The sequence below is a fragment of the Tiliqua scincoides genome, chromosome 2, assembly GCF_035046505.1.
Source record: "Tiliqua scincoides isolate rTilSci1 chromosome 2, rTilSci1.hap2, whole genome shotgun sequence".
In the NCBI taxonomy this organism is placed as follows: domain Eukaryota; kingdom Metazoa; phylum Chordata; class Lepidosauria; order Squamata; family Scincidae; genus Tiliqua; species Tiliqua scincoides.
In genome coordinates this window covers 133,821,692-133,841,638 of record NC_089822.1, presented here as the reverse complement: position 1 = coordinate 133,841,638, position 19,947 = coordinate 133,821,692, and the positions used below count along the sequence as shown (strand labels likewise).

The window sequence follows — 19,947 nt, the reverse complement described above, 5'->3', positions numbered from 1 at the left end:
AGATTGTAATGCTGGGAGGTGAGTCCACATCTTGAACCATGACATGTGTTTTCTTTAAGCTGATCGTCAGTCCAAAATCTTGGCAGGCCTTGCTAAAATGATCCATGAGCTGCTGGAGATCTTTGGCAGAGTGGGCAGTGACAGCTGCATCGTCGGCAAAGAGGAAGTCACGCAGACATTTCAGCTGGACTTTGGACTTTGCTCTCAGTCTGGAGAAGTTGAAGAGCTTTCCGTCAGATCTGGTCCGGAGATAGATGCCTTCTGTTGCAGTTCCAAAGGCCTGCTCCAGCATGACAGCGAAGAAAATCCCAAACAAGGTTGGTGCAAGAACACAGCCCTGCTTCACTCTGCTTCGGATGTCAAAGGGGTCTGATGTGGAGCCATCAAAGACAACAGTGCCCTTCATGTCCTTGTGGAAGGATCTGATGATGCTGAGGAGCCTGGGTGGACATCCGATCTTGGGGAGAATCTTGAAGAGGCCGTCCCTGCTGACCAGGTCAAAAGCCTTCGTGAGATCTATGAAGGCTATAAAGAGTGGCTGTCATTGTTCCCTGCATTTCTCCTGCAGTTGTCTAAGGGAGAATACCATATCAGTGGTGGACCTGTTGGCTCGGAATCCGCACTGCGATTCTGGATAGACGCTCTCTGCAAGTACCTGGAGCCTCTTTAGTGCAACTCGGGCAAACAACTTTCCTACAACGCTAAGGAGAGAGATGCCACGGTAGTTGTTGCAGTCAACCCTGTCACCTTTGTACAGCGTGATGATGCTTGCATCCCTCATGTCTTGAGGTACTCCACCTTCTCTCCAGCAGAGACAGAGAATTTCATGCAGCTCAGTGACGATGATCTCTTTGCAGCACTTTAGGACTTCAGCAGGGATGCTGTCTTTTCCAGGTGCCTTGCCAAAGGCAAGGGAGTCCAGGGCCACGTGAAGTTCTTCTAGGGTTGGTTCACTGTCAAGCTCCTCCAACACAGGCAGACACTCAATGTTGTTCAGCGTTTCTTCGGTGACTACATTTTCTCTGGAATATAGCTCAGAGTAGTGCTGCACCCAGCGTTCCATCTGCCGCGCCCGATCCTGGATGACCTCGCCTGTTGCAGACTTCAGAGGGGCAATTTTCTTAATTTCTTCAGAGGGGCAATCATTCTTCATCCTCAGAATACGATTACATAAAAAAATTGAATAATGCATCTACCAGTTATTTTACTATTAAGTGCCATTAATATCAACAGGTATTATGTTTGTTGCCAAATTCCAGTGTTTGATTTAATGCTGCACTAACACAGTTTCTTGGAAGAAGCTAGAATAAGCAAACGGGTTCTGAATAAATCTATTTTCTATCAGCGGGACTGCTTGAGCTGTATGAACACTGGGAAACCCTACTGTATTAAATTAGTCATTACTCCTCTACCTAAAGCAGGGGTGTCCAAAGTTTTTGGCAGGAGGGCCACATCATCTCTCTGACACTGTGTTGGGGGGCAGGGGAAAAAAAGTATTAATTTACATTTAAAATTTGAATAAATTTACATAAGTTTACATAAATGAATATATTAAAGATGAACTTATATGAATGAATGACGGTCTTGCAATAGCTCAAGGCCTATAAAAGGTCTTGCACAAAGCAAGTCTGGTCTTTCCTTTGCTGCTGCTACTGCATCACAGACGTGAAACAACAAGCAGTGGAGGGAACCCTCATCCCACAGCTCACGCGAGAGGTCAAACAGTCACCCTCACGCTGAGAGCAATTGCATCGGGCCAGTGTGGACTCCAACAAATCTCTGGAGGGCCAGAGGCTCATTGGAGACTGGGAGCTCCCTGAGGGCCGCATTGAGAGACCTTGAGGGCTGCAAGTGGCCACAGGGCCAGGGTTTGGGCACACCTGACCTAAAGCAATGTTTAACAGGAAAAAACTGCAGCTTAACTCCTTCAGAGAATCTGGGGTTATTTATACGACACTTTACAGAGACTACATAAGGAAAGAGTTTCTTGCAGTCCTCATCTGCACATATTAACTGTATGAGGTTTTGCTAACCTAAGACAAAAAGGTCCAAATCCTAACCAACTTTCCGCACTGGCACAGTGATGCCGATGGGACATGTGCTGCATTCTGCAGCTGGGTGGCACGGTGGCCTCCTCAAAGCAAGGGAATGTTTGTTCCTTTACCTCGGAGCTGCATCGCCCTTATGTCAGTGCTGGAAAGTGGGTTAGGGTTGCGCCCAAAGTAGATGATCTTCTGTTCTCTAAAGCAAAACCAGCTTTCAATTTTTGCTAAAACTCAAGCCACATAAGCAAGCCTCATAAGAAACCCACAACTCCACTCCTCATCCTTGCTCTGACAGAGTGCCATTGCCCTTTTGCAAGCAAAATGCAAGAAGCCCAGCCTCTCTTCAGTTTGAAAACCTGACACAACCATGGGGAAGAATCCTTCAGCTCTCTGCAGCCCTAAACCAGAAAGAAAGTTGCAGTATCATTTTGATACTGGGCTGCCAGTGAGCTCCAAGCACCTCAGCAGCCCTCATCAACTCCAAGTTTAGAAATGAGTAGGTGGGTGTGGGAATAGTCACTGCAAGGGACAAGCAATTCTGCAACTATGGGAAGGGACAAGGTTTCAGTGAGTATAACATTTGGCTTGGCTATTGAGTCCTGCCAAAATTAGTGGACTCTTGTAGGTTAAGACAACACATTTATAACCTGCACCCCTCACACACAGAAAAAAAGAATGACCAATATTTGTAAAGCTCTGCCTAGTTTTCTCTAAGTAGTAAGATGATTCCAGACAACCAGGTAAATGACTATTTATAAATTTCCTGTGACCCATTAGTTCTTCTGATATTCTGGGTCCCTCTCCCACCACATTTTAGAATATTAAGGTTATTGTTATTAATATTAATAATATTAAGAATATTATCTCTTACATACATTTCCCTCTCACATAACACCAGAACCAGGGGACATCCACAAAAGTTGAATGTTGGGAGAGTTTGGACAGACAGAAAAAAATATGTCTTTACCCAGCATGTAATTAGTTTGTGAAACTCCTTGCCACAGGATGTAGTGATGGGATCTTGCCTGGATGCCTTTAAAAGGGGATTGGACAAATTTCTGGAGGAAAAGTTCATTACAGGTTACAAGTTATGGTAGGTGTGTGCAAGGTAGAGGGAGGCTGCCTCTGATTGCCAGATGCAGGGGAGGGCACCAGGACACAGATTGTCTGGTCTTGTATGCTCCCTCAGGCATTTGGTGGGCCACTGTGAGACACAGGACGCTGGACTAGATGGGCCCTTGGCCTGATCCAGCGGGGCTGTTCTGATGTTCTTATTTGAAATCTAATAACCAGGAACAAGGAGGTGAAGAGTCAAGCACAGGGCAAAGAGCAGGTACAACTTCCATAAACTGGGCATCTTCTGTTTTCTTCCCATTGTTGAGCAAAAACCACTATCCAGCAAAAACCATTTCTGATGCTGACTTTCCCTTGCTATCCAAATGCACTGAGCTTATGAGAGAAGACAAGGCAAACACCTGCTGGAATTCAAGTCCTCTAACCTCTGGTTTTCAGATGCCCAATCGTGATGGACTGAAAGAAAGGTGATCACTTTGCCTTGGTGAAGGAGGGGCCCAGTGAAGTGCCTTTCTAAGCTCTCCAAGGAGGACTGATTGATGGATTGCCTTCTTAATGACTTATCTTACATCACAAAGGTCAGCAAGGCTGTTTTTAAATCACTGGTGCAAAGGAACTTTGTTTTTTAAATTGATTTGCTATAGTGCATTTTTTGCCATCCACTTGAGTGCTTGGAACAGAATAATTAGTCTCAACCTGTACTTTCAATTAAGAGGCTGCTTCTTCTAGGTGTTCTAGCTTGTTGATGTATTTGGGTACCCACTTGCAAAATATGCACAATCTGCTCTTCATTATTCCTGTGGAATAGATGTAGTAGGGTAAAAATCTGACTTCTCAACAAGCCCCACTAGTCACACATACCCCATTAGTCGTGTATTCAGTGATGAACTCTAATTGCATAGAAACTCCAGACCTCCAAAGAAACCATCAATCTTTCACTATGAGGAGCACAGCTTTCAGGGCTGAAATCCTCTACACTTACTTGGGAGTACGTCATTAACCTACATAAAAACATAAGAAGAACCCCAATGGATCAGGCCAAAGACCCATCTAGTCCAGCTTCCTGTATCTCACAGTGGCCCACCAAATGCCTCAGGAAGCACACAAGACAACAAGAGACCTGCATCCCAGTGTTCTCCCTTGCATCTGGCGTTCTGAGGTAGCCTACTTCTAAAATCAGGAGTTTGCACATACCCATCTTGGCTTGTAACCCGTGATGGACTTTTCCTCCAGAAATTTGTCTAATCCCCTTTTAAAGGCATCCAGGCCAGATGCCATCACCGTATACTGTGTCATGGTGTTCCACAGACTAACTACACACTAGGTAAAGAAATATTTCCTTATGTTTGTACTAGCTCTCCCAAACACTCAATTTTAGTGGATATCCTCGGTTCTGGAATTGTGTGAGATGGAAAAAAAAACATCTCTCTATCCACTCTATCCATCCCCTGCATAATTTTTTATGTCTCAATCGTGTTCCCCCTCAGGTGCCGTCTTTCTAGACTGAAGAGCCCCAAACCTCAATGAGACCTTCTGCTGAGTAGACATGTTTAGGATAATACTGTAAGCTTCAGAGAAGACAAGACAAACCGGCCTCCATGACCAGTATAGAAGCAGACAGACGCCTACTGTGTGGAATTTTTTTTACAGTCTCACAGCGTACAAAAGCCACCAATAGGCTGCAGGAGCTGCCAGAACTCTCTGATGATACAGGTATCCGGACAATTCTGCTCCATCACTCTCACCGTCTGTCTTACTTATTCATCATCATCAGGGCCAGGTTTCTTTAGGAAAACAAGGAAAACAACCAAGCTGTTGAGATTTCCTTATTTCTTCTCTCTGCGGCTCTCTGCTGCTTTACCCTACTGGAGGATAAAAAGTAATACAACTCAAGCCAGAGATCAACTTATACATTAGGCACAGCAGGCATAATGTATAGGGCCTTTTAGTGGCCTAGGGCAGGGCTTCTCAAACTAGGGCGTCACGACACCCCAACCTGAGGGCCCTGGCCTTTGCCCCCTTAAGGGGTGGGGGCAGGGGGAGGCAGCAACACAATCCCCAAGATCCCGTCACTAAGGGGCTGCACTTTCACTTTCTAAGCTTCCGAGAGCCCTGCAGATGGTTGCACAGGGCTCCCTGTACCCCTGGGAAGCTGCTGCAGGGACTGGTAAGTAAATGCCAGTCCCTGTAGCCCCCTTAGCATCATGATCCTGGGGACTGCATCACTGCCTTCCCCACTCCCACGCAGACACGTACTGCAGTCCTCAAGCTCCCTGAGTTTGCCACAGGCCCAGGGAAATGTTTTACTATCTTTTAAAATCAGAAGAAAAATGTTTTAATTTTTTTCTCACATCTGAAAAAAATGAAGCTTTTAGGACCCCCCAAATCTATTAAATTATACCTAAATTTTTTTAATATTGATGCTATTATGGTGGGAGGGGCCCACAAAGGCAAAAGTGCCCATGGTGGTCATAATGCTGCCCTGTACACACAGGGACTCCATTTCCATATTTTTAAGAGCCAGAAGATTAAAAGAGACCAAAGACAAAACTCACTGCAATTCAACTGTTGACCATCAACTCAAAAATAGGAGTAAAGTGACCATCACAGCTTGCAAGATAGGCACAGGCGAGCGTGCGCACACAAAGTATGGAAAAGCAATCATTTTTTGCTCTGCAAATGGAAGGCTGTTTAGGAAGAAGGCAAGAAAGACTGAAGCAATATGTGAAATATTTTAATAAAAAGGCCTTGTTCTATCTGGAAGAGCATCTGAACCTAGGACAGAATACTGTATAGCTTATTTTCTTGTGTAGCAATCTGAAGCATACGAACTTCACCCTAGGAGCAAACGAGAGAGATACAGAGAAAAAGGAATGACTTCTAAATCATTCTATCTTAATGAAAAGCATGTTTTTAGAATACAGAAATGCATAATAATCTGAGTTTTTAAAGCCACTGCTGCCTCTATTTTAATATTAGCTATGGGAGCATTTTGCAAAGTCATGGCCATGTGTGACCACCTGCATGTTATCAAGAATCACCACACTTTCTAATTTTGGTTCTACAAATAAGGGTTTTGCATTATTTTGTTACTTACATTTAAGAAAAAAATGTGCTGGACCCAGGAACAGGGAGAAGGAAACAGGAAATGAACAAAATGCTTTTGAAGTATCCTTTGGATGATAATTGTCATGGTCTTTAGCTGAAAAGGTCATCTGAGGCACAGTCACTGTTTGGATTAAAAGGTTTACTAACCAGCTAAATAGAAGCCATTTGGGTTTGATAAGGTTGCTGCTAATTGGCTTCCAGTCCCCCTGGTTCCAGTTCCAGGTTCCATTTTTTTTACTTCCAAGACAGCCCATTCTCACAACATGCTTTCTGCACCAAGGAAACAAGAACTCCACTCATTTGGAACACTTGGATTGTCTTATTTACGCTTTCTAGCTTGATCACACCATTCATTTTCTGTAGTCATGACTAAGCATGAATGAGACACTTGGTTGTGACCAACTTTAAGTTCCATTATTTTCAATGGGACTTTGTGATGACTTTCTCTAACACAGCCCAAATGACTACAGTGGTAACAATATGGGAAACTAAGCTCCAGACAGCAGAATAGCAATGGAGAAGTTGAGAGAGAGACTGGTAGACATTAAAGTGGTGCCTCGCAAGACAAAATTAATTCGTTCCGCAAGTCATTTCATATTGCGAAAATTTCGTCTTGCGAAGCGCGGTTTCCCATAGGAATGCATTGAAATTTAATTAATGCGTTCCTATGGGCAAAAAAAAGTCAGAACAAAGTCAAATTTGGTTTACAAAGTGTTTATTAAGTGCTCTTTAAAGGCATACATACTGTACAGAGGATTTCAAAAATTTCAAGCACAAAACTTCAACTTTTTAATTTTAAAAATTCGTCTTGCAAAGCACGGCCATAGAAAAATTCGTCTTGCGAGTCAACAGAAAAAATCGCAAAAACGCTTTTGTCTTGCGAGTTTTTCGGTGTGCGAGGCATTCGTCTTGCAAGGCACCACTGTACTGACAGAACTCTATGTTCCAACCACTGAAGTGCTGCCAGTTGTCTTGGTTTGGTTTCTGAACTTCATCAAACTTTGGAAATGCAGTCTATTAAATATCTCTATTAAATATTAAATAAAACATTAAGAGGTGCTTCTGAAACACAAACTTTCAGGAAACCAAACTGCCAGATTCTACAGTATACAAACATGACATGCATGTATGTACAGATACTGTTTCTGTCTGGACATACTAGTTGCTACCAGCCTCCAACTGAAAAGAAAAATTGGTTGAATTGATTGACATTTTTTCTGAAGTCAGCCACAGGTTTGCCAAGACACTGTTTGGGTGCACATATACATGCATGTGCAGAAGACAGCCACTACGGTAAAAGACTTCAAAGGTTTTATTGTTCTCAGTTCTAGAATGGAACAAGGTTTAGCTGCCCAGATGCATTCCTGATATAAGACTGATGAAAAGCTTTGAAGCATGTAAAACTATTGTTCCTTGCCCTTGCCCAAGGAACTATTGTTCCTTGCCCTTGCAGCAGGAGCATAGACAGGAGATTTAATACTTCACTTAGGATAATGCTGTCTTTCTGCAATTTATATCTACCAGCAGGAATCCAAGCCCTTAAGTAGCTTGGATTCCTGCTGGTAGATATAAATTGCAGAAATCCCTTGATTCCTATATAAGTCCATTTAGGGACCAGCCTAGTAGACAAGCTGTAAACCCAAGAGTGCAACATCCAAACTTCACAAACCTGTGTTTCAAATACCTTCTTCCCAAACTCAGAAAGGGCTACTATACCTCCATTTAGCTTATTTCTTTGTGTGGCAATTGAAGAAGTATCTACCAAGATTAACATTTCAGCCCATGTTATAGGAGACATTACCAGAAGGTCTCCACAAATTCCACCTACTTTTATGTAGTATAGCATTTCACTATTCTCAACCGTCAACAATAAGTACAACTAAGGTGGCAAAGCCAGCTAAATGCCTTCATGTCATTTTCAAACTTTCTATCAGCATCCAGATGATACTACTACTACTTTACTTCACTTCACTTCACTACTGAAACATAGAAAGACTGTCAAGTCATCATAGAAGAAGCATCAATAATCAGATGAGCGACATGGAAATGTTAACTGTGCAAGATTCTGTCAACACCTGCCTTTATGACAGTGCTCACTAGAAAACCCATATTTACAAGGTGCCAAAATATACACCAAGGTCTACAGCTTCCCTCATTTGTTTTGGACGGTTAACAGCTGCAAAATTAAGCCCCACTAAACAGTGAATTATCATCCTAGTTAAGCCTCCACATAGAAGGGCCATTGCCTGTCAGTGGCCCAGAAAATTCTACAAGATATAAAAACAAGCATTTGCTCATTTTCTGCCTTGCATGTACTACATATACTCCCATTTAGAGGCTTTAAACCAGGGGTCTCCAAACGTTTTGGCCAGAGGGCCACATCAAATATCTGGGGTGGTGTGGAGGGCCGGGAAAAAATATATTAAATATATAAATAAATAAATTAGAGCTAGAACTTAGATGCGTGAATAAATGAATGAATGGGCTCATTCATTCAACCTCTCTGGCCCTCAGAACACCCTCCAGACACAATCAGAGCACAGTTCTAGTCATGTTTAATTGAGTGGGCCAGAGGCTTTCAGGGGACAAGAGGTTGGCCGCAGGCTGGAAAGAGGCTTGCTGCAGGCCGCATCTGGCCCCCAGGCCGGGGTTTGGAGACCCCTGCTTTAAACAAATGAAATGCATGTTTGTGTGCTCCCTTATCTACTGTACTTCTAAACTCTAGATGCAGTTGATTCTTGGGCCAAGAACAGATGCAGACATAACCATGGTTTGGAGATCAGAAGACACCAGCCTAAAGCAGGATTTCCCTGATAGGCAGCACTTGCATGTTTCCTCTGCACAGCATTTCACAAAGTGTGCTCCTAGGAGCCTTCAGGTTGCTCGAGATCTTTTATGGGGTTCCATGAGCATACCATAATAATAAAATAATAATAATACATTTTATTTATATCCCACCCTTCTCCCTAAAGGGACCCAGGGCGGCTAACAACATGTAAAAAAACAGATTTTAAAAAACATTAACACATAGCAGATAAAAACATTTAAAAACACATTAACAGGGGCCATAAAAACAGTAGTCAGATTAAAAGACAGAATAAAAGAGCAAGTCACAGAGGAATCAAGCCTGTAAAACGCTAAAAGATGTATAAAAATGTTAAGAAGGCCAGAAATCAGAAGGCTTGTATAAACAACAGTGTTTTCAGGCCTCGCCGAAAACTCTCAAGAGAGGGAGCCATTCTCAAATCAAGAGGAAGGGAGTTCCATAATGTTGGTGCCACTACCGAGAAGGCCCTATTTCTTGCAGCCGCCCCCCCCCCGACCTCCTTGGGTGGCGGCACTTGTAAAAAGGCCTTCTCTGACGACCTGAGAGGGCGAGCCGGATTGTACGGGAGTAGGCGGTCTCTAAGATATCCTGGTCCAGAGCAGTATAGGGCTTTAAAGGTCAAAACCAGCACCTTGAATTGGGCCCGGAAACGAATGGGCAGCCAATGTAGCCCCCGGAGAAGCAGACCATAAGGGGTGTAATGTGCTGGCCCCTTTAAGAGTCTGAATGGGTTTGTTGAGGCTGTAGTTATTCCACCCCAGCTGATGTAAGGTTGTGATAGTTGAAGAGAGGAAAGCGGTCAGCTGATCTGGTTGGGGAAGAAAAGAGAAGGGAAGGAAGGAACTTCACATTAGCTAGGAGGATGATCTCTCTTTAGTTTGGGACTTGCAGGTGAAAATGTGCTTCTCTTGTATTATTTTAAACTGCCTTTCTGTGAATTTGGAATGTGGGGGGATTTATTATTGGTAATAAAGTGGGGGACATTGTTACCCTTGTTGGCTGTTCTTTTTCATTTGTATGAAGGAACTAAACACTTCCCATCCCATCCAGCCCTTCTTTCCTTTCCATGTGAAAAGGAGTTTAAGGTCAGTAACCCAGGAGATGGGTCTAAGACCATCACAAGGGGCCACCATCTGCTCCATGCCCGACTTGCTCATCCATCTGTCCCACTGTTCCTGTTCATGTGACTCCTTCCTCACTCCCCTCCTGTTCCAGCTCTTTGCTGGTGTTTGGTGTTGGACTCAATGATGTACCACTCGACACATGCACTGGTGCTCTGGAGCTCCAAGAGACCCATGTGCTGGCAGAGCTCCCTGAGACTCTTTAACAGAGAGACTCCAAAAACTTTAGAGAAGCAGTGCTCTAGCAAGAAGGGCTTGCAGTGTTGTCATGTGAACTAATCATGTCCTGATCTACCAAGTTTTCCATAGTTTTACACAAGAATTGATTCGGATCTTTTCCATGAGCATTTGAATGAAAACTCACTGCTTCTCTTTTCATATTCATATGCTACTGGTAAGAGAAGGACTGAGAAAGCCACCTCAGCTCCAGATCACCTCACCAAGTAGGTAGTGACAGGTGATTTAGAGCTCATCCCCATATGCATTGCTGACAAATAGCACAATATGCAGCCTCCCTGCTCCACCAGGAGCAAGGGGATGCTGGGCTCTCATTCATTTCAAAGAGAGGCAGCAGGGAAGCTGCACACAATGCTCTTTGTGAAGAAAGGGAAGTAGACTTGTTCACCTGTCCTCCTCCCTCATTCATGTGGGGGTGCATGCATGCACAGAGGCAGCATTTGGGGAGGGATTCAGGCAGTGTGGGTACACGGCTTCCCAAGCACAAATCAGTTTGCACTGAGACTGGGTGGGTCTCTGAATCATCTGTACATTTAATTGCACAAGTGGAGCTTTCAATTGTACATTACACAATTACACCTACAGGTTCCCTTCCACTCTGCTTTCAAATACAAATCAGTCACAAGAAGATCAAGAAAATGATCTCAGGTAAATGCTAGGCAAATAGAAGCTTGCCTTAAAAGTTTGCCTTATTCATAATTTATTAGCAGTGCTAGCTCACAACCCATGAATTCTTCCTCCTGCTTTATTTGGTTGGCTCTATAGCTACAACCTAGATCAATGTTGCTCAAACTGTGGGTCAGGACCCACTAGGTGAGTTGTGAGCCAATTTCAGGTGGGTCCCCATTCATTTCAATATTTTATTTTTAACATACTAAACTTGATGCTACCATGGTATGTGACTGCATTTGGGGAAATGTTACTGACCTGTACTTGTACTATACTACTTGACCTGTACTACTATGTATATTTTTAACAATGACAGTAAATGGAACTTACTTCTCAGTAAGTGTGAGTAGGACTGCAGTCTAGGATAATTAATTTTCCTGCTTGATGATGTCACTTCCAGTCATGACATCACTTCCAGTGGGTCCTGACAGATTCTCATTCTAAAAAGTGGGTCCCAGTTCTAAACGTGTAAGAACCACTGACCTAGACTACTAGATCCTATAACTGGAGAAGATATTGGAAGCAAAGTTGTTTTTATGAGCCCTTAGAGAGATTAAAACCAAACATATCCCTGAAGACCCTTGGCACAGAGCCAAGGTGGTTTTCAACTTCACCAAGTTTGAACAACCCATTGTGTGGGCTGGGCTCCACCTAGCTGTGGCATAACCAAGTCAACTACTCCTCCCCAAGTGACACTGTCAAGCTCCTACAAGCAGAGATCAACGTTTAACATATTCCAGATAATGCTGAAGTCTCCAGACACCCACATAACAAAATTAAGAGAGCTAGAAATATGATTACTCTCAAGAGTGGAAAGAACAGCCTGCACATCAAGCAGGGAAATGTAAGTATTTAAAAAAAGACAGCAGCCAAAGAAGAAAATGTGGAAGGTTGTAGGCAGATGAGAAGCAAAAACAGTATGGATTAGAAGCATGAAGATGAAGAGCTTACTGTCACCACAAGTGGATCATCTGACTTTTGTTTCAGACACAAGCCAAGAATGTACTAATTTTAGCTTCATAGGTTCACTACCCTCTTGTCTTGCTATACATGCAAGGCCTGCAAATTTAACCAAGACAAAATTTTAGTAGATTTCTACCACCAAAGTAGTCTAAACATGGCAACTGCATACAGAGAAAGTCATGAACAGAAAAAAAAATAGAAAAGCCATTTCCAACTGATTCGTTATGGAACTTCATAGGTCTGGAGTCCAAATAAAAGTGTCAAGATGCCCTTCTCCCTATGACAGGGTCACAGGCAAACTTTCCAGCAAGACAGCAGCAAACAGACCATTGAATTTTCTATAAAATGCAAACAATGGGACTGTGCACACAGAAAACACAAAGCACACTAGAGCCAAGAAGTCACTCAACTTAGACAATGTGCTTTCAGGAGCTACTGTCACCTGTTGCAGGGTGTGCATATTTTGTTTTTTTTTAATTTTCTAAATCATTCTACCATTAACACTGCCAGTTGGCAACAATACTCTTATAATGAGGTTGAACTAGAGGACTATTTTATTTTATGTTGGGAGTAAATCAGTCAACAGGTATTGATTTACAAAGCCAGATTCAGATTAGGTTGGCCTTCTCTGACAGTTTCAGTCTTCAGAAACACAAACAAGCCAACAAAATATAATATCGATCATGGACCTTATGGGATACTACAGTACATTCCTATGCAGACAGGGGAAAAGTAAGCAATACAGGACTAAACTCCCTTGCATTAGCAGGGTAATAGGCTCAAGGTAAAGACCGACTTTTGACAACTGACCCTTTCGCCCTCTACGCTTTGCAGAGAGAGGCTTCAAGGAAGGAAGTCAGAATGGCTGGGGAAGGGGGTAGGAGAAAAGAAATACAGCACTTTCCAAGCTGCATTTACATCAACTCAAGCAGCCCAGTTGAAGCTGCTTCCATCACATGCTATAAAAAGGAACGGGAACACCCAACATGCACCTTTCCCCTAAATACCAAACTTAAAAGCTGGGGAGGGTTATATTAGATATAAAACTGTGCTCTTCTCCTCCCTCCCCCTCACAAAACTGTTTCCCTTCTGGAGGTCACGTGAACTGAAAAACGTCTGTCTGCCATGACCCAGGCCTCAGAGTTCCCACAATACCATTAAATCCTTAACTGCCACCCCAAGAGTCAAACCCCCACAACGCTGCTGCTTGCGGATGGGGGGGGGGGAGGAAGCTAGCCAAGAAAAAAAGGGGGAGGAGAAAAGATAGACAATAGCAAGTCATGAACCTCCCACTAACCACCCAACAGTGCAATCCTAAGCATGTCTACTCATAAGTAAGTCCCATTTTGTTCAGTGGGGCTTACTCCCAGAAAAGCGTGCAAAGGATTGCAGTACAAGCCTCCCATTTCTTTTTATAGGGTTTCTCCACCACCACCACCAAGAAAAGCCTATCAAATATCTCTGGACCTTCAGGGGTCACAGCCTGCTCCTAATCATGTCTTTAGGGAAGTAAATTCCATTGCAGTTAATGGGGTTTTCTCCCAGAAAAACGTGGATAGGATCATAGTCTCAAATAGTTAAAGGGGCGAGAGTGAAGGAGTCAAAAGCATCGTAGCAATTAAATAGCATAAAAGTAACAGGAGAAACTGACAATTAAAGGTCCAACCCAAGGAGCACGTGGGAGGATCTCTTCATGCAGAGACATGCAGCCCCCACAGGCGTTTTGCCTGAGGACAACAGGGCTAAGGCTGCCATCCTACCCACAGTTTCCTGGGAGGAAGCCCCATTGACTCTAATGGGACTTACTTCTGAGTAGACAGGCTTAGGCTTGGGCTCTGGAGCTGCATCCTAGCCACACTTTCCTGGGAGAAAGCCCCATTGACACTAATGGGACTTACTACTGAGTAGAAAGGCACAGGATTGGGCTATGGGGCTGCAATCCTGTCCACACTTTCCTGGGAGGAAACCCCATTGACTCTAATGGGACTTCCTTCTGAGTAGACAGGCATAGGCTTGGAATCTGGAGCTGCATCCTAGTCACACTTTCCTGGGAGGAAGCCCCACTGACTCTAACGGGGCTTACTTCTGAGTAGGCAGGCAGAGGATGGTGCTCGAAGAGGCTTCTCCCCCCACCCAGCACAGGCGCCCCCCGAGGCCCCCACCCCTTCAGGGCTGCTGGGGAGCAGCCTGCAAGCGGAGGCCCCGAAGCGATCCCCCCAGCGAACGCGCCTGAGCGGCGCCCTGCGGGCGTTGCGGCCCGCGCCGCCGGTCCGTGAAGGGGCGCAGGAAGCAGGCGGGCGCAGCAGGTTCACCTTGGCGCCCAGGAGACGCGCGGCCGCCCTGCTACTGGCAGTCAACAAGGTCATGGCGAGCGGTAGCGACAGGACCGGACACGGCGGCGAAGGGAGACGAGCAGCCGCCTCAGGGAAGGGGAGGGACGCGCGGCGGCCAAGACCAAGGTTGAGAAGAGGAAGAGGCGGCGGCTGCAGCAGGAGCGGCCAACGCCGGGCAGGGTCCTTGCGCCACACCGCAGCGGCGTCAGCGCGGGGCGGGGCCAGGCGCGCGAAGGCCCCAAGTCGTTAACGTCGCAGCTCCAGAGCACACGCGGCGGCCACGCCCCTCGCGCTCCACGTCATTGGCCGAGGTGGGCGGTGGGGGCGTGGCCCGGCCTCGCGGGGAGGCGGGAAAGGAGCGGCGCCCTCGGAAGACGCCGTCGTCCCGCGCAGGCGCCTGCTGGCTGAGCTCTCCCCTGGCGGGGCCTCCTCAGGGCGCGGCGTGGGTTTGCAAGCGCTTCCCTCCTTGGCCCTGCTGGCTGCCTGACAGGCACGCACGCACGCACGCACGCACGCACGTTACAGCGGAGGCGGTTTGAACCCTTCTCTCCCTGCCCCAGACAAGCACAGAAGCGGGGCTAATAGAGGGCCCAATCCTGTGCCTGTCTACTCAGGAGCAAGGCCCATTAGAGTCAATGGGGCTTACTCCCAGGAAAGTGAGGACAGGACTGCAGCTCCAGAGCCCCATCCTCTGTATATCTACTCAAAAGTAAGTCCCATTTGAGTCAGTGAGGCTTCCTCCCAGGAAAGTGGGGATGGGATTACAGAGTGTAGAATTGGAGACTGGGGGCCCAGTCCTAGCCAACTTAACAGCTCTGGTGTAGCCACAATGCCCATACCTTGAGGAGGCCTCTGTGACTGTTCCTCTGCAGCAGGATGAAGCTCATGGCCCATTGACTCAGCTGCACTGGCACTGGAAAGTTGGATAGTATTGGGTCCTGAGAGCGCAAGCCTATGCATGTCTACTCAGAAGTAAGTTCCATTAGAGTCAGTTTGGGTTTACTCCCAGGTAAGTGTGGATAGGATTGCGGCCCCAATTAGCACAGCAATTGGAAGTAAGTTCCATTAGAGTCAGTTTGGGTTTACTCCCAGGTAAGTGTGGATAGGATTGCAGCCCCAATTAGCACAGCAATACATGATCGTGGTTACACACAGGCATGTGCCTCACTTTTGCTGTTCCATGAGAGACCAAAGGAGCCTGAGCTGGGCAAAGGTTGGAGAAACGTCGAAGCAATGCCTCACTGTACTGTAGTATGGTGAAAGGTCACACTGACACTAAAATGCTGTACTCATTGTTACACTTAGGACAGTCAAGGCTGTTACTGTATACACATTGGCAAACAGACCAAAGTGAAGCATCCTGGTACAGTACTTTACATATAGATCTTAAAGTCTGCACAATGAAATTTGCAGCTGAAGTAGTCTCTCCTGAGTTCAGTAAGCCTTATTCCCATGTAAAGAATGCATATGATAGAGGTGTTTGAAAATGGCTCAGTCATATCCAACTTTCCAGCACCAGTGCAGCCACAATGCAGTCCTGAGATAAGGCAATAAATGTTTCCATACTTTGAGGAGGCCTCTGCAACTGCCCCACCACCGTAGGATGCACACCCTGTTGGCATGGCTGCACTAGCACTGGAAGATGGGATAGGATTGGGCCCTTATTTACCTTAATCAGAAGTAAGCCCATTGTGTTCAGTAAAACTTAGGGCCCAATCCTATCCCATATGCCAGTGCCAGTGCAGCCATGCCAATGGGGGTGCACTGCACTTTCTGGTGGAAAGGTAGTCACAAAGGCCTCCTCAAGGTATGGGAACATTTGTTCCCTTACCTTGGCTGCACTGGTGCTGGAAAGTTGGATAGGATTGAATTTATATGAGTGAATAAAAGCCTATAAAAGGCCTTGCACAAACCAAGGCTAGCCTTTCCTTTGCTGCCACTACTGTATCACAGATGTGAAATAGCAAGCAGTGGAGGGAGCCCTCATCCCACAGCTCATGCAAGAGGTCAAACATTTGCCCTCACACTGAGAGCACTTGCGTTGGCCACTGTGGGCTCCAGCAAATCTCCAGAGGGCCTAAGGCTCATTGGAGACTGGGGGCTCCCTGAGAGCCACATTGGGAGTCCTCGAGGGCCACAAGTGGCCCCAGGGCCGGGGTTTGGGCACCCCTGCCTGTCATGAATATGTACAGTTTAGGCATAGTAGCATATAGAGCCTGAACCAAAATAACCAGTAACAGAGAAGTGGCTTGCAGTTCCTAGCTGCAAGGACTTGAGTAACAACAGCCAAGGAATTAACAACTCAATGGAAGGTGATAATGTAGCACCTACAAAGACAGAAAGGCACCCATCAAGAAGGGAATGCAGCTGTGGGGCTGGGATAGCTGAGTGGGCTAGCATCAGAGCCCCACTTCAGGGAAGATTCTGTCCCCAAGTTTCTGATTGGACAGTTTAAATAAGTACAGAGTCACCTGCATCCTATTAGCATGAGAAGTATAAGAACAAAGCCCAAGGGGTGTGTGGGAGTCTGTTGTCTTTTGGTGAAAAAGGTTGTGGGTGTAACATCCTGCAGGGAGAGCCTGGTCCACCAGGGCCATGTGGCCTCATAGGTAACCTGGAGCTGAAGATCTACAAAAGAAAGCTGACCTAGGTAAGAGTTAGGGCATAATAGAGATAACCAGTTAGCTTTGTTATTTTAATGCTGAGATGTTTCCTAGAAGTTTTATGCCTCTAGCATTTGCTGCCTTTTGTAACTTTATGTAACCCTATGTATTGAATAAAGTAAAAATCCTTTTACTAAGTCATATCAAGCTACCAAATACTCATTGAGGACTAGTAACTTGAGGACTGAGGCTTTAGTTAAAGAAAGTGCTCACTGCCTGCAAGGGATAGAATTAAGCCTAGAGGCTCTCGGTGTCCCTGGATTAAGACACTGGCACATACAGGGTGGTGGCAGTACTACTGAACAGGGGTCCTTGAGGGCACTAGGGTTTGAGAACCAAGCACTCTGAGCACCCCAAAACCCTGGGAGTGTACGACACTGCCATAGAACATTGGTGTGTCACGGATAGTCTGCAAGTGTGCCGTGAAAATTTGGGGAGAGTCATTTATTAGTAGGATCATGGGGGATTTGAGCCCCCTGCCAACAGCAGGGTCTGCCTTGTTAATTGTCAAAAAACTGATGGTGTGCCCTGACAATTTTACAACCTTGTCAGTGTGCCATGAGATGAAAACAGTTGAAAATCGCTGCATTAGGGTGTAAATCTATCTGACCCACTGGAAACAAACACCTCTACATATGATGCATTGAGTGCCTGTAATAATACGATATTCACATCAATGAATACTTGTCACACAGAAGTAATCATAGTACCTCATCATGTAGAAAAATCACACTAACGCTCTCTCCCAGCGGCATAAAAACAGCTAAAGACGTGGGTGTTGCAGAACATATCACTGTAGTGTGGAAAACAAAATCACAGTACTGTATCTCACTGCAGCATAAAGAACTTTTCGGCTACTGCTTCAACCATTTATCACACTCAAATGAAAGGGGAAACACACTAGCATGGCATACTGACACCTCAGCATACTGACACCTCAGCATTATAAGAAAGAGAAAGGTCTGGTGATATTTCAGTTAATTGCATAGAATAGCATAACTGTTTTGGCACTTCTGCTACATGATGCAAAATGTGATGTGGCATAAAAATCACAGGGGGTTGGCATTGTTGTATAATGTGAGTTATGACTGCAGCTCTTCAGTGGCTAACTGTAGTTCTTATGAAACTAGTGAACCTGGCAAAGGATTTTGATAAGGTCTACTTTATCAGACAGCAAACATGCTTTTTAGTGCAACAGCATGGAGCCAACACTCAGCACAATGCCTGCATTGCCATCATGTTGGATTCTACCACACAGTAGGACTAAAGTATGTGGAAACAGAATGACACAGCATGAAAAGATGCAGGACAAAGGTCTTTCCTTAGCTGGGCAGCCAGCATTAGAGCATTGATCTCTGTCTAGGTCCCTTGTTCCATTTGGTCTGGTGCCTGACACACCGCTTTCCCTTAAAGTTGGAAACCCACTCACATATCCTACCACGCATATGTCCTGCTGCCCCTTCATGCAGTAAACATGTGACAGAGTGCAGAGTTCTCAAGCTGAACAAGAACAGAAGGTCACCCTAACATTCTCTTTCTAAATGGCAGGAGACTTTTTCAATAACTTCTGCCAAGTTGAATGGACAGAATAGAATTACAGACCTCTATTTGCATGTGCAGATGTCAGGTTCCCAAATTTCATTTTTGTAAGTTTCTCTAAATTGTTTGGGATAGTAAAACATAAAGTAAAACAAGAATTTTACTTTATGACTAAAGATCAAATACTACACCAGTCTGGAAATAATTTTGTACCTCTACAAATGCATGTGTGATTTTTTTTCAGGAATAGCCGTAGATGTAATGCAGAAAAACATAACCTTGATAATAGATACTGACTTCTTGGCTGCAGCTGGCAGCGGTTTCCCACAGATTTGCCCCCCCAGAGGCCACTGGAACCAGCATTACATAGTAACAGCATTACATCAGGGTTTTTTTAGTAACCAAAATACTCAAGAACTTACAACTGTATTATAAAATAGGTCAGTATTACCAAAGAAGCATTAGGGGTTGGCCAGATCCAGCACTGGTCAAGGGCCCATCTGACTAGGCTGCACCTTAAACCCTCAAGTGCTAGTAGCATTGGTAGTACCCACCCATCAGGAAATACAGGTCCAGCCTGTATTTGTAATACACGGATTTGACTCAACAGGAATGGCCCCTGCAAATGAGAATGAATGTGCTGATCCTTGGAGAAGGGGAAAAATGCATCCCTTTAAAATCAGTTTTAAAAACTGAACAGTCCTTGAACAGCCTCCTTAATGAGAGAGAGGGAGAGGGAGGGCAGCAGGCAAACAATCCATCAAGCCTTCTCTCTCCTTGGGACCCCTCCCTTCCCCCAGCAAGTGAAAGATAGTTTTGCATTGGTGAAGGGAGGGGCTGAGTGAAGTGCTGATGGATTGTCTTCTTAATGACTCTTAGAGTCAAAAGGTCAGCAAGGCTGTTTTTCAATCACTGGAGCAAGATTTGTTAAATTGATTTGCTATAGTGTTTTAGTGATTATAGTGATTTGGTGATATAGGATTTGGTGATTATAGTGATTTGCTATAGTTTTTTAAATTCATGTGAGTGCTTGGAACCCATGGGACTAATTAGTCTCAACCTGTAGATGGAGTGGGGGAGTAGGACCATGGGGGAGTAGGACCATGGAGATCACAGTAGCTTACTTAAGGCCTGCTAGGGAATGGCAAAGGTGACATATGAACTAGGGACTTTCTGAGCTCAGCCTTTTACAATGCAATCCTATGCATGTCTACTCAGAAGTAAGCCCCATTGTGTTCAATGAGGCCTACTCCCAGGAAAGTATTGTAGGTTTTCAGCTTTAGTCACTAGTTACATATGTACATAACCTTTTTCAACAAAAAATTTAAGTGGTTTACATAGATAGTGTTGAACTCTTTGATGAAAGGT

The 19,947-nt window shown here is 45.0% G+C and overlaps 1 protein-coding gene across 1 annotated transcript in view; it reads right to left on the bottom strand.

Moving 5' to 3' along the window:
* Nucleotides 1-14,616, bottom strand: part of CS (citrate synthase) — a 36,557-nt gene extending 21,941 nt beyond the window's left edge. Inside the window, exon 1 of the mRNA XM_066616673.1 lies at nucleotides 14,357-14,616. Coding sequence (XP_066472770.1) covers nucleotides 14,357-14,410 — 54 coding nt within the window. The 5' untranslated portion in view covers nucleotides 14,411-14,616. The remainder of the gene's footprint in view (nucleotides 1-14,356) is intronic.
* Nucleotides 14,617-19,947: the final 5,331 nt, after the last annotated feature.